General features: G+C 45.0%; 1 protein-coding gene across 1 annotated transcript; it reads left to right on the top strand.

Moving 5' to 3' along the window:
- The first annotated feature begins 12595 nt into the window (after nucleotides 1-12595).
- LOC107384053 (leucine-rich repeat neuronal protein 1) lies at nucleotides 12596-15023 on the top strand. The gene has a single exon (XM_015957080.3). It carries the CDS (start codon nucleotides 12730-12732, stop codon nucleotides 14875-14877), a length of 2148 nt encoding a protein of 715 aa, XP_015812566.3. The 5' UTR covers nucleotides 12596-12729; the 3' UTR covers nucleotides 14878-15023.
- Nucleotides 15024-15620: the final 597 nt, after the last annotated feature.

Raw genomic sequence — 15620 nt, forward strand, 5'->3', positions numbered from 1 at the left:
CAACATATATAATAATTAATGGAAAGGTCCGAGAGTCCCGTTCAGATAAATTCAGTTCCGTTCAGATAAATTCAGTTCAGTTCAGATAAATTCAGTTCAGTTCAGATAAATTCAGTTCAGTTCAGTTCAGAAAAGAAAAATGTGCGTCCATAATATACTCAGCAAAAAAAAACTAAGATTATCGCTGATTCAGTATACAGCAGCTGCAGCAACCGCTGCGTCGATCAGCTGTTTACTCACGGTACCGCTGAGGTCCCGACAGGCCGCTGCTTCGGCGGTTCACCAGAATAAAACGCTCCCAGCTTACTCCTCCAGCACATCAGATAAGTCACATAGGTCAGCTAGCCTCTCCCTAGTCGTAGGTGCGATAATCCTTAGTCCATAACACCGCTTGGCAGCGTCCGATCAAAACTCACTTCCTCCTGTCTCCAGCGTCCTCCAGACAGGTGAGGGAGTACCACTCTCGGGGGCGGGGCATGTCTCCTAACTCACCTCTTATAGAAGTCAGGCAGACAAAATGATCAATAAAACAATACTCAACGTGATGCTGTCTTTCTCTTAGGTCACAGAAATCAGCAACAAAAATAAAAACAATAACCTCCAAACTGTATGTCACACATATAAGTAATTTAACAAGTTCAACCAAAGCCGATAGGCACCAGGTGACAGACATGGGCTGTTACACACCCCCTCCCCTGCAATAAGCCAAAGCCTGCGTAGGCGTCAATCATATAGGCTTTTAGTTTTACATAAACCCTGAGAAGTCTTCGTCACTGCTATCCTCTTCAAATATCCGAAAGAGATTTTGTCGCTGTGCGTGGTCGACTTCCTCTGCAAGAGGATAGCAAGGTTTTAACTGGGTTGCATGTACTACCCGTAGGTCCTCTCCGGTGTCTTCCATGACAACTTCATAATTCAAAGGCCCTAACTTCTGGGTGATACGGTAGGGACCTTTCCAACGAGGGGCTAACTTGGCAGAATAAGCCAGATCAGCTCTCGAACTGGGATGAGTGCGGAGCCAGACTCGATCTTGTGACCTGAACTCTGGTTCTCTTCTTCCTTTGTCATAATATTTCTTTTGTTTTTGGCGAGCCTTTTCCATGTGTTGAGAAACCAGGTGTTTGAGTTTTGTCAGTTGCCTGGCCGTGGGATACGCATGAGAGTCAGGATCACTGAAATGGGGTTGGAGTTCATTATCCAGGGGTCCCTTTAAAGAGCGCCCTAGGTTGAGCTCAGCAGGGGTTACTCCTGAGGACTCATGTACTGCTGAGTTGAGGGCAAAACGGAACTCTGATAAGTACGTATCCCAGGTTTTGTGTTTTTCCTCTACGTAGGATGCGATCATGGCTTTTAAATTTCGGTTTATTCTTTCTGTTAAGTTCGTTTGGGGATGATATGGTGAAGTTCTCTTCTGCTGGAGATTCCACCGTTTGCACGTTTCCTCGAAGACAGATGAAACAAACTGTGGGCCTTGGTCCGAAAGGATGTAGGTGGGTGAACCCCAACGGGTGAGAATTTCCTTTATCAGGATTTGAGATACAGTCTGAGCTGTGGCCTTACGGAGTGGGAATAACTCTATCCATCGAGTATAGTAGTCGACAAAGACTATCAGGTATACATTTCCATAGGTGCTCCGGGGAAAAGGCCCCATGAGGTCCACCCCCAACATCTCCCAAGGGCCACTGACCAGAGTCTGTTGAAGTTTTCCGCGGGGTTTCCGGTTCTCTGGTTTATAAAGCTGGCAGATCTTACAACTGCGAACGTAGTTTCTTACGTCCAAGCTCATCCTGGGCCAATACACAAGTGACTGTAACCTCTTGTAAGTTTTAAATCGTCCAAGGTGGCCAGATAAGGGATTGTCATGGGAGTGATGGAGCAGCTGTTGACGAAGAGGTGAGGGGATGTAGATTTGATATATGGTTTTATGCGGTAGTTGGGTCACTCTGTACACTTTATCCTCTATGATGGTGAACCTGGTGGTTGGACCTTCAATGATTTCTCCTGTTTCAATGATTTTTTCATACAGGCTTTGAATATCCGGATCCATCTGTTGTGCTTTCCAGATATCCTCGTCTGTTATATGTAATTCCGGTGAGGAGTCCTTCAGTGAGCCCAACACAGCCGCACACGTAGGTATTTGATTGAGGTCCACTGGAGCTCTTGATAGAGCATCTGGTACGGTGTTATATCTGCCTTTACGGTATTCCACCGTGAAGGAGAACTCTTGTAGACGAAGAGCCCACCGTATCAGTCTGGTGCTGGGTTTGGTGGTCTTAAAGACCCAAACAAGGGAAGAATGATCCGTAACAACCGTGAAGTGCCTCCCTTCCAGATAGTATCTCCACTTCTCAAGAGCCCACACCACAGCCAGACACTCTTGTTCTGTGGTAGAGTAATTTCTCTCTGCCTTATTAAGGGTGCGGCTGGCAAAAGCAAGAACCTGTTCTGTCCCGAGTCCTGTTGGTTGAGTCAACACAGCCCCTAGACCTACTTCACTGGCGTCTGTGTATACTATAAAAGGGAGGTTGAAGTCTGGATGGCCAAGTATTGGTGGAGAGACTAGATATTTTTTAAGAGTTTCAAAGGCTGCTTGGCATTGAGGTGTCCAGATGTACTTTGCTCCTCTCCGTTTCAAAGCATGAAGTGGTTCGGTTAACTGTGAAAATCCAGGCACAAAGCGATGGTACCATCCAGCTATTCCAAGAAACCGCTGTAGCTCCTTTATGTTCTGTGGGACTGGGAAATCCTGAACAGCCTTGGTTTTTTCTGCGTCTACCTCCACTCCAGAGGAGGAGACCACATGTCCTAGGAATTTTAGTGAGGTACGGAAGAAGTGACTCTTTTTCATGTTCACCGTTAACTTCGCCATTTGCAGTTTGTCAAAGACAGCTTGAAGGTCAAACCTGTGCTGCTCTGGTGTGGATGAATAAACAATGATATCATCCAAATAGACAAAACAATTTTTTCCTCTCAAGTCCCCCAGAACCACCTCCATTAACCTTTGGAAGGTGGCAGGTGCATTTTTTAGCCCAAATGGCATCACCTTAAATTGATACAAGCCGAGGGGACTGATAAAAGCTGTTTTCTCACGACTCTCTTCCTCCATTTGGACCTGCCAGTAGCCACTGTTCAGGTCCAACGTGGTGAATATGGCAGCTCCAACAAGTGATTCTAATATCTCCTGAATGTTAGGGATGGGATAAGCATCAGTACGGGTTACGGCATTTAGTTTTCTGTAATCAACACAGAATCGTGGTTTGGACTCGAGTTTTTTTGGTACCAGGACTACAGGAGAAGCATAAGGAGAAGTGGATGGTTCTATTATATCTTTCTCCAGCATTTCTTGTACATGCTCCTTAATCACTTGCAACTTGAAGGGTGATACACGGTAAGGCTTTTGTTTGATGGGCACATTGTGAGTGAGAAATATCTTGTGGGTGAGAAGGTTAGTACGGCCCAAACTATTGGTACAAATATGTTTGTTATTTTGTAGTTGATACAACAGTTGTTTCTTTCCGAAGTCGTCTAGATGGGCATTTTGTACAGCCATTTCTAGGTAGTTGTGAGGAGGAGATATTAATTGTGCCGGAGTCATTGCGGAAAAGAAAGCAACATGTGGTTGAGAATGGTTTCCGGGCTTCCCAGCAGATGCACTTATAAATAGATAGCGTTGATGCTTATTGGCTTTGAACCAATAACTGTTTTCTGAGACATCAAACTGTAAGCCTGAAAAAAAAATGAAGTCGAGTCCAACTACTGCAGGGAAAGCGAGACTTTTTCCAGGCAGGATCACACAAGGTAATGTCACTGTTGCAGATTGTATAGTCAGTTTCAGTTCACTCCATCCTAGCGGTTGCCGACTTTCTCCGTCTGCCAGATATAAAGGTCCCCTGGTCCAGGGCTTGAGAATCTCCTGTGGATCACGTACTGTGGACCAAACATTCTCATTTATCAGGGTGTACGAGGAGCCCGTGTCCAGGATGGCAGTTCCTGACCACGCACCAACATTCAATGGCATCATTAGCTGACAGGGCATGCTGGTTCCAGCAGGTGCAGGAAAATAACTTACAGAGGCAGTGGCTCCTTGTTGGGTATGAGGGGAAAGTGAGTGAAATGGTCCTTGAAGTTGCCTTTGGGGATTACTAGAAGTTTGTGGACTGGATACGTTTGGAGCCCTATTTTTATCAGCCCTCCACTGGGGGCATGAAGCAGGTGCATGGTGGCCTTTGCAGCGCCAGCAGTACACCTGAGGTTGGGTGGAAGCTGCTGGGTTCAGTTGGCGTTGTGTCGTTTGTGTAGTGGAAGGTGTGGGAGTTAGGTTGGAAGGAGGCTTCTGAACTGCCTTCCGCAGACCTTTCCTCTGTTCATATTGCAGTTGGTTTTGTTGGTCCTTCTCCAGTTGTTGTCCCAGACGAACAAGTTCATCCACCGAGGTGACTCTGCTCCGCAGTTGACTGGCGAGTTGGGGGTTGATATTCTTTAGGATCAACTTCACAACATCCCCTTCCGTTATAGAGGGCTTCCATCGCTTGCATAGCGATTGATACATGTAAGCAAAGTCTCTGATGCCTTCATTCTCTTCTTGGATTCTGTTACGCACTCTTTCAGCCAACTCATCCTCATAGTCCTCAGATAGGAACGCAGCACGAAACTGCTTGTTGAATTCAGTCCACGTTTGGACTTTATGACGGGCCACATCCCACCAGTCCCTGGAAGTACCGTGAAGCACATTACGGAGAGTGGCCATGAGCTCCTCATCAGTGAGTGGGTTGAGGGCTAAAAAATCTTCACATCTCTCCAGGTACTGAAGGGGGTCCGAGGAGTCATCGATTCTTCCAAATGTTGGGAACTGTACTTTAATGGGAGCCTTTCCCGCAAGCCTGCCCCTAGTTTCTCCTTGGATGGCAGTGCTTCGAGGGGAGTCAAGCAGATCATTTGGTTTACTGCTCCTTATTGTCGACTGCAGTCTGGGGTGACCTGCATGTCCCAGCGGTCTCCCACCTAAATCATCTGGCATGGTCTGCACGCTTGCCTGTCCCATTGAGGGGTTTAGCCGCGTGGAGGTGAGCTCTTCAGCCATGGTGTGCAACGTGTTAAGACAGAGGGAAAGCTCCTCTTTCACTGGTTGGATGATATCTGGTATGAGTTTCGTGGTAATTTCAGTGTACTGATCTTTAAGCCTCCATCCAAGGGAAGCATCCAGCTGGGTTCGTAAATACTCAACTCGTGTATCCACATGCTTGACTAGTTGTTTTTGCTGCTCCATAAATGACTCAGTCAATCTTTCCTTCAGCTGTTCCATTTGAGAGGTTATTCCTTTGGATAACTCTGCAATGTCTAACTTTATTTCACCTATTTCCAGTTGGTATTGGGTCTGGTCTGGATGTGAACCGGAACAATTCACTGTTTGTGTGCATTCATCTAACTTTCTGCTCACAGGAACAGGGCTGATGGCCTCTAACGGAGTGGCCAGCCCTGGGAGCTCAAACAGCTCCATATCCAAAAGGGAATATGATGTAGGAGGCTCATCAGGCAGGCCAGTTTGATTCTCTGACCCAGCTTGTGCCGCCATTTCCAAATGTCCTAATTTGTTTAGTCTTCCTAACCCTTTACAGTCTATTCTTTATTCTGTATGCTAACTATTTATTTGTTATTACCGGGTTTGTATTTTTCAGTATATTTAATATCCGCCCTTTAACGGTCCCATCTGGGGTGCCAATTTTTTATGTGACGGAAGCAGGTGTAACTAAGGGGGGATTTAATCGGGGTGCCAGCCAGGTCTCTCTCCTGACATATAAGACATAAATACAATTATTAACAACTTTCCCTTGTAACTCACCCTCACTTCACAACACAAAGGATGTAAACAATTTGAAGTGTTTATCACCCTAACCTGGACTGAAACAAACAAACCCAAATAATCACATAAGCAAAAGGCAAAAAACGGGGGTGTATTAAATCAGATCTTTTTCAACAACATATATAATAATTAATGGAAAGGTCCGAGAGTCCCGTTCAGATAAATTCAGTTCCGTTCAGATAAATTCAGTTCAGTTCAGATAAATTCAGTTCAGTTCAGATAAATTCAGTTCAGTTCAGTTCAGAAAAGAAAAATGTGCGTCCATAATATACTCAGCAAAAAAAAACTAAGATTATCGCTGATTCAGTATACAGCAGCTGCAGCAACCGCTGCGTCGATCAGCTGTTTACTCACGGTACCGCTGAGGTCCCGACAGGCCGCTGCTTCGGCGGTTCACCAGAACAAAACGCTCCCAGCTTACTCCTCCAGCACATCAGATAAGTCACATAGGTCAGCTAGCCTCTCCCTAGTCGTAGGTGCGATAATCCTTAGTCCATAACACCGCTTGGCAGCGTCCGATCAAAACTCACTTCCTCCTGTCTCCAGCGTCCTCCAGACAGGTGAGGGAGTACCACTCTCGGGGGCGGGGCATGTCTCCTAACTCACCTCTTATAGAAGTCAGGCAGACAAAATGATCAATAAAACAATACTCAACGTGATGCTGTCTTTCTCTTAGGTCACAGAAATCAGCAACAAAAATAAAAACAATAACCTCCAAACTGTATGTCACACATATAAGTAATTTAACAAGTTCAACCAAAGCCGATAGGCACCAGGTGACAGACATGGGCTGTTACAAGGTCACCATCGGTTTATGATTTCATAGCCTCTTTTAGGTCCGTCAGACGAGTGTAGGCCACGTCAGTATTTACTCTGGTTTTAGCTGTTTGCTTTACCTCAGAAAACATTTCTATCACCATCCCTCTTTGTTTCGAAAAGCTTAAAGCAGCTGTTGCAGCAGCTCCAGGGATGTAAACCTATTCATGCTATAAAGATCTATCACAAACATTTTGTCTATATTCATAGTTTCCTTGATAAAAAATGGTCCACTTTAGTCTTTTCTCTGCTCAATCTAGTCAATTTTTGCAAAGCTGTTGAAAAAAGCTACCTTCGACATGTAAGTTGATAGATGTTTTTAACCACACTTTAAGGTCTGAACAACTCCGTTCATTTTGGAGCTGATTGTTTTAAAGCTTTTATCATCATTTGCAATTGGTACCTTTTATTTTAGCACCAGATCTGACCATAGGAGTGTTGTGAACAGGTGGAGCTGGTTCAAACCAACAACCAACAGTAGGTACCTGCAGAAGCACGTGTGTGTGTGTGTGTGTGTGTGTGTGTGGGGGGGGGGGGGGTCATTTTCCTACTGCTGTGTTTATGAAGCAGGTCATCAGTTGAAATCGGCCATATGTGCTCAGCAAAACTTCCCACTGTCGATGCATGCACATAGCGAGGGATTGATGGGAAGGGATACAGACCCTGCAGAGCTGCCAGAAACCTGGAGCCAGGTGTCTGAGTTTTATAGCTTCAGCATGAAAGGGACGATTAATCCGCCTGTCGCCTCCAATTTAATATCTAAACAGTGTGACGCGGAGGAGGAGAGGACAGACGCACATGTTACTGAGTAAATCAACACAAGCCGCTGCATAATTATGGTCATTAGAATATAATACACATAAATGGATACGTTCAGCCATCTTTCTCCATAAAAACCTATAAATAAAGTCAAGAGAAGGTGTGTGTCCTTGCTGCTACACCGTATTCATGTGGAGAGGATGAGACCAGTTTTGACCTGATGGTCACTGCGGAGTCCCAGCATCAAGCTTTAAAGCTTGATGCTGGACGTTCTGCTGTGGATTTCCTCTTTGAGAAATTTTGTGAAGCTGCTTCCCGCTCTGCTAGCGTGCCTTTGTGTGCAAAAACAGCCTCGTTATGGAGCTTTGTGTCTTTCTGTGTTGAGCTGCTTTTCTATTCTTATTCATTCAGATGTGGGGGATAAAAAATGACTGAGAATGGCGTGAACAAACAGCACATGGAAAAGGAAAATCTGTGCTTATTGTTTTCTAAATACCAGAGGAACTTGTCAGTTCTGATGTGAAAACGTATTATTCTGACACACACTCCCCCACCCACACACACTGGGAAAATGAGAACACACGCAGATGATCTCAGAGTATCTGTCTTGTAAGAATTGACTCTAGAGTTGAGGGCCATTACTTGAACTGTAATTTATGGTGTTAAATCTCGTTCACGCACCCGTTTTGATGCTTTCCGGCACATTAACCCTATAGCCAACATGTTTTTTTTACTTTTATCCATCAGGTAGCTCTAAGCTCCAGATCTGATCTTTTACATTAAAGTGACAGTGTGTATTTTTTCTGGCAATAGGGGGCAGTAGATACCTAAATCGTATCAGGCAAGCAAGCAGTATTTTTGTGTTGGAGTAAGACCGTACCAATGGATGCCCATTAGGATCAAAAAGCTCTGGGGAGTGCAAACTTTTGCTAAATAACGAGCGCACCAGCCTCCCTTTCATCACTGGCAACAAGTGAAGAGGTAAATGTGTAAGACAACAACATATAAGGATGACGAAAGTTTTGTAATTGTTTGTTACAAATCAGTAAATGCATTTTGTCCTCACGGGCTCCCGTAGAAGGAACCATGGCATCTAATACAGTATGTCGTCGCCCAGAGACGTAGACCCACTCCTATGTATTTCAAACCTGATTTTTATGGTTATTTGTTACGAAGCTGCCAATATTTTTCAACAACCGGGCATCATTTCATTCATTTTCAACAACTTTTTGATGGATATTTCCAGAAATGAATGGTAAAAACTACACATTGTCTGTTTAAATCATTGCTCCACCACCTCCAGTGCACCCTCTGCTTTCTGCATCCACCCAGCTCTTATCTCAGAGTCAGCCCATGACAAGTCTTTTCACAGACACCCCAGAACTGTCGCGCTTCTATTCAGCTCACAACCTTAAACTTCCATTGATTTCTGAATGAAAGCTGCTCCCTCTCAGTGCTGCATCACCAAGGCTGCAGGAAAGACCCAGGGACCGAGTTTTAGAGAAAACTATTAAACTTCCATTTGCAGGGCTCAGCTGATGTAGTTTGAACTGCTTCAACCTGTTGAGGTCATGGGAGTCGAAGCAGAATAGATACAGTCTTGCCTGTAATCTATCTGCTAGACTGGTTTTTAGGTGAAGCTTGTTTATTTAAGGTGACCTTCTAGGTAAGAAAGCTAAATTATTTTTATCTTTGGTGATCCATACTATTTCTTTTGTGCTCCATTTGTCAATTAATCTCCTTCAAATGGAACGTATTATGCAAAACTCACCTTTTGCGATCCCATAGTCTAGAACTCTAGACAGATGTCAGCAGAAGCAAAATGATTTTGCTCTACATGTCGGTCTAGCCACACTGCTTTGGACTTCTGCAGTCCTGACTATTCTGGTGGCGTGCCAGTCGCAGCGCTCGGTCAGTTTGGTGGCCAGAATGATGTGATAAAGCGGAACAGCTAAGACAGCGATGGCTTGTTTCAAACGGCTTTGGCATCAACTTTGGGGAAGCATTTGCATCTTCTTCTACAGGATATGGTGGACTGCCCTGTTGACTGATTTACAGAGTAATGAATGCATCTTGTTGTTTGTTCCACAGCGTGAGGAGACAGTGTGAAGGACAAGGATCCCACCTCTCGACTGTCCGTTCGCATACACTGCCCAGCCAAATAATAAGTTGCCAGCTAGATATAACTAAACAAATAGGTTGGATAATTACCTCATGAGTGATTATCATTCAGCTGGCAACAAGTTCTTTAACCCCAACTGATGCGATGGGTTGCTTCTCATTTCTTAAACAGCCATGTGGAAAGACACATCTGGTGGTCGTGGAAAAGATGTTAGTCTGTTTGAGAAGGGTTAAATCATCAGTATGAATCAAGCATAGAAAACATCTAAGAAGATTGCAAAAACAACTAAAATTGACTTAAGAACTGTCCAACACATTATCAAAAACTGGTCTGAGTCCAGATGGACCCTGTTCCAGAGTGATGGTGCATCAGGGTAAGAAGGGAGGCAGATGAAGTGATGCACCCACCATGCCTAGTGCCTACTGTACAAGCCTGTGGGGGCAGTGCAATGATCTGGGGTTGATGCAATTTCGACCACCAGTTCTAGAGTGGGTTTGGATTAGACCACTGCTGGCTGTGTGTACGGGTATGAGTCTGCAATTTTCAGGCGAGTGTTCCTATTGCGGTTTGGGCTCTTGTACTGGCAGGCTGGGTTGAAAGAACCGTCATGCGCAATTCCATAAATAAGTTGTGCAACTACTCAGTATTTTTGTGATGTAGTAAATTGTCTAAAAGCTAAAGTCGTCTTTTGCATTTTTTTTACCGTCTGGGCGTCGGAACCAGCCCCCGCACCGTGAGAACAAACGTCCCAGCTCTAAAGCCGATCTTCAACCACGTACGTCACACGTCAAGTGATCAGGAAGCAGAAAATCCATGTGTTAGGAGATTGTTTTGGGCCATTGCTGTAAAAAAGTGAGGCGCAAACCAGAAAAGCTTCTGCCGATCACAATTCGACAACGGATTATGAAAGAACGGATAACGCTCGAAACGCGCGGATTCTTCCTGATGTAAGAGGTGCAGGGGCCATAATATATCTTGGGTGAGTTGATTATTGGGGTTTTCATTCCTACTTCCCCTTTTGTTGTCATGGTGATGCAATGAGGGTCACATGGGTGTGGGCGGTTGGAATTAAAAGGAGCTGTCATTCTGTCACCTGGTGATTTTTGACAGATAGAGGAGGGCTGGGCATCCGTAGTTTTTGTTGAACGCAAATGTTCAGTTAATCACATCACAATTCAGTTTGTTTTACTCCGTTTATAGTCACGTTATGTTTAAGGATTTGACAAGAATTAAGAGTCACCTGTAACAATAAAATGGACAAAAGCATTCCACCTCTCTGTGAATTAATAGAAGCAGACAGCGCGTCAAACAAATAGACCTGGGCCCAATCTCTGCTTCTACAGCAACTGTAAAAGTCGCTACAAGAGGTGAGTCTCCTCTTTGTTTTGGTAGCTTTGGCTTCAACATCATCCTAGCGCGCAACGTTCTGTGACTCTTAAAAAAACGGTGAAAATGCTGAAAAACACTGGCAGCGAAGGGCTTTACTGATCAGGAAATGGCTGGCAGTGAATGAGTTTATGCAACACTGGATGGAAATAAATCTGGTGACATTGCAGAAGCTTGTAGAAACAACGTCACAGCGAATGTGTGCTGTGACGAAAGCTAAAGGCGGCCCAACAAAATATTATGTTTGACCATTTTTTTTGGTGGAAACCTTTCTCCTGACCTTTCTCCACTGGTTCTATAAACACTACAAGTGAGAAAAAGCAGCCCATCTGTTTTTAGTCAGTGTTTGTTTTCAGTTATGTGCTTAAAACAAGCCAGTTAAAAAAGTCCCTGTTTGTGACATCATAAACAGGAAAATTAGAACTGAGCTACTCTCACGTGCAAGAGAGCTGCTGCTGGAGAAGCAGCAGCTTCACTCTGAGCCCCTCCCAGGTATTGCAGCTTCTCAGCCAATAGCAGCCTGAGCAGGGGTGGGCGGGCGTGGCCAGAGCATGACAGAGCCTTGAAATGGCTCATTCTGGAAGGTACTCAAACTGTGAAGAATAAAACTACTGAGATCACTTCATCAGAATGATTTAGTGCAAATAACTACATGAACATGTTTTGTATCAACCACAGAACTATTACAACGTATCCCTTACCCTTTTAGCTTACTTACGTTGACTGCTTCATTTCCTGTTTTTACAGATTTCATCTAAAAGGTATTTTAGCTTTTCTGATATCTTTAAAAAAATAAACAGTCTGAGATGTTGTGTTTTACTGGGTAGTAACCATTGGTACTGTCGGTTGTCTCCTTACTCACCACCAAACATCAATTTCTAAAATAAATCCTCTACTTAAATCTAAAAACACAACCATTGAATTGTCTTAACTACAATTTTAAATCTGTGACTATTCCAACTCCTATGAGTTTAGTCAGATTTTTTGCCAGTTATTTGTCTTGACTTATGATTTTGCACCTGGATGTGAACAGAAACACAAAACAACCACATGGCGTTTCTTTTTTAACTTCACACATGTGTGAGTTCTTAAGTCCACGAACAGCGAGTGATTTAAAGTCCTCACACACTCTGTGTGTATTAAGCCTGTTGTGTAATGGACTCACAGCCAGAGCTGCAGGCTGTGGCCACCCACCACACTTGGTTTAAGCAGATAACTGATACTAAGCTGGCGTACAAATAATCGTGACAACAGAGACAGAGGGAGAACAAACACGCCCAGAATCTCCAAGGAAACAGATTCATCAGGGAAACCAAACGAAGATAAAGTCTCAAGTTCTGACAGCCGTTGCCCATGCTCGATAACATCCTGATAAGTAAATGGAGCATGTCAGGAGGGAAAAAGCATCAATTTTAAATGTGTTGTTCAAAAGCATGAGCTTCTGTGGCAGGAAGACAAAGATGATTGTCTGTATTCTCGTGCTGAATCTGACTAGTTTAATCTGCCCTCAAAAACACATGAAAGTATTGTTTATTTTCAGCCTCTTTTGACGTTTAGCTTTACTTTAAAACTGAATTTGGCGGCGTCATTGCTTATTTTTTAAAACCTGCTTTTGTTCTGTTTTCAGAGTGAAATCAGCCTGTTTTCTACAAGCGCATCCCTGTCGTAATCCCTTCATCAGCACATTAACAAAGGAGGCTGATGTTTGTGAACCATCGCTTCATCCCCTCCCTGCAAACACTGCTGCTCATCTAAAAGCCTTTTGCAAGCAGAGAGAGCAGCCAACATGGCTCTGGACTCCCAGCTCTGGCCTCCTCTGATCTTGCTGAGCGTTGGATGTACTCTTATCCTTCTGTCACCTGTGTGCGGCAAGGAGTGTCCTCGATTATGCGTGTGCGAGATCCGCCCGTGGTTTACCCCCCAGTCGACCTACAAGGAGGCGACTACAGTGGACTGCAACGACTTGAGGCTGACGCACATCCCCACCAACCTATCAGCTGACACTCAGGTGCTTCTGCTTCAAAGCAACATCATCTCTCACACCACTGGAGAGCTGCAGGCCCTGTTCAACTTGACAGAACTGGATTTGTCCCAGAACAACTTCACCACTGTGGGAGCTGTTGGCCTCAGAAACATGAACCATCTGACAACCCTCCATCTGGAGGAGAACCATATCACTGAGCTACCAGATCACTGCCTGGGGAACCTCTCCAGCCTCCAGGAGCTCTACATCAACCACAACCAGATAAGCTCCATCTCCCCTCGAGCATTCGCAGGCTTGAGCAGTCTGCTGCGGCTCCACCTCAACTCAAACAGGCTCCATGTCATAGATAGCCGCTGGTTTGAAGAGACACCGAATCTCGAGATCCTCATGATCGGGGAGAACCCAGTTATGGGACTTCTGAACATGAACTTTAAGCCTCTTGGAAACCTGAGGAGTCTGGTTCTGGCAGGCATGGATCTCACTGATGTTCCTGCTAACGCGTTTGTGGGTTTGGATAATCTGGAGAGCATTTCATTCTATGACAACAAGTTGGTCAGAATCCCTCAGCTGGCCCTTCAAAAAGTTCCCAATCTGAAATTCTTGGATCTAAACAAAAACCCAGTTCAGAAAATCCAAGAAGGAGACTTCAGAAACATGTTGCACCTGAAAGAGCTGGGCATCAACAACATGATGGAGCTAGTGTCCGTTGATCGCTACGCTCTGGACAACCTGCCAGAACTGACTAAGCTAGAGGCCACCAACAACCCTAAACTGTCCTACATCCACAGATTGGCATTCCGGGACATGCCGTCCCTCGAGAGCCTGATGCTCAACAACAATGCTCTAACTGCTCTTTACCAGCACAACGTGGAGCTCCTGCCCAACCTGCGGGAGATCAGCATCCACAGCAACCCGCTGCGCTGTGACTGTGTGATCCAGTGGATGAGCTCCAACAGGACCACGGTGCGCTTCATGGAGCCTCTAGCCATGCTCTGCACCTCCCCATCAGAGCTCAGAGGCCAGCGGGTCCGAGAAGTACGATTCCTAGAGTCCTCGGAGCAGTGTCTCCCCCTCATATCTCATGACACCTTCCCCAGCCATTTGAACCTCGAGCTGGACGCTAGCGTTAGCCTGGACTGTCGGGCCGTAGCCGAACCAGAACCAGAAATCTACTGGGTGACGCCTCTAGGAAACAAAATCACAATGGACACCGTGTCAGAGCAGTACCACCTAAGCAGCGAGGGGACTCTGCACCTGTCTCATGTGCAGGTGGAAAACTCTGGCCGCTACACCTGCGTGGCTCACAACACGGAGGGCGCCGACACGTGGGTCACCACGATCCGAGTGAACGGGACTCTTCTGGACAGCGCTGAGGTGATGAAAATCTACGTCAAGCAGACCGAATCCCACTCCATCCTGGTCTCCTGGAAAGTCAACTCTAATGTCCTGTCCTCCAACCTGAAATGGGCCTCAGCTACCATGAAGATCGACAACCCGCACATCACCTACACCGCCCGGGTTCCTGTAGACGTTCACGAGTACAACCTGACACACCTGCAGCCTGCTACAGAGTATGAAGTGTGTCTCATGGTCTCCAACATCCACCTGCAGACGCACAAGTCCTGCGTTAACGTGACGACACGCGGGGCTACCTTCGCTCTGGACCTGTCTGACCAGCACCCGAGCGTGGCCGTGCTGGCGGTCATGTCAACCATGCTGGCCTTCATCAGCCTGGCCACCGCTGGCGTCTACATGGCTCGCAGATGGAAAAGGAAAAACTACCACCACTCCCTGAAGAAGTACATGCTAAAGACCTCGTCCATCCCTCTTAATGAGCTCTACCCTCCACTCATTAACCTGTGGGAGGCCGACGGGGAGAAGGACAAAGACGGCAGCACAGAGGGGAAGCCTTCTCCTGTCGACACCACACGTAGTTATTATATGTGGTGAGGACATCAGAAAGAGGTAGACACCCTCTCCAGCAGCACAATGAGACACTCTTTTGCCATTTTGGTGCAAAAGTGTAAGTCGCGAATGTTTTATTATTATTTTTTTGTTTAAACAGCTTTGCTAATACGTAGCAGAGTGATCGAAAGCAGGATGTTCATTACCATAGCGTATCGCCCGAGTCTCATCTCTTATTGGTTCTGGAGACGGCAGCTGTATTTAGCCTCCAGGTGGGTCTTAGTTGCTCTGCTCTGTGGTGCGTTTTTGACTCATTTTATGGAAAAATGAACATTTTCTTTTCTTTGTTTTGTAAAACAGTTAATCTGTTGTGCACTGATAGATAAAGAGGTTTGTAATAACTTCCGATTTAAAAACTGACAGCAGGGTTTAGACTCGGTAAATTGTCTAATTAATGTTAGCAGTTGTGCAGTAATGTTGTATCAACTATACCTTTGAACTTTCTAATTTCCATTAAAGAAAGTAGGACTTAGCCTGCTAAATGACTGCTAGAAATACAAACATCTGTGAAAACCTCTCAGTTTTGTTTGTTTAGATGCACTAGGAAGACGTAAGACTTTATTTACGAATTCCTTTGTTTTGATTTTTGTAGCTAATTGTTTAGTTTATTACTTTCTCATGCAACGTATATACTGAATACATCATGATAAATAAAGTTTGTGTTCATTTTTTTAGACATTTGTTTTGCATTTTTATTGTTTATTTTGCCTCCTATGACTAAATCTAGT

This window comes from Nothobranchius furzeri, chromosome 3 (genome assembly GCF_043380555.1).
Source record: "Nothobranchius furzeri strain GRZ-AD chromosome 3, NfurGRZ-RIMD1, whole genome shotgun sequence".
Taxonomy (NCBI): Eukaryota; Metazoa; Chordata; class Actinopteri; order Cyprinodontiformes; family Nothobranchiidae; genus Nothobranchius; species Nothobranchius furzeri.

Coding starts and splice junctions, on each gene's coding strand:
- LOC107384053 (XM_015957080.3), top strand. CDS start 12,730: ATGGCTCTGGACTCCCAGCTCTGGCCTCCTCTGATCTTGCTGAGCGTT.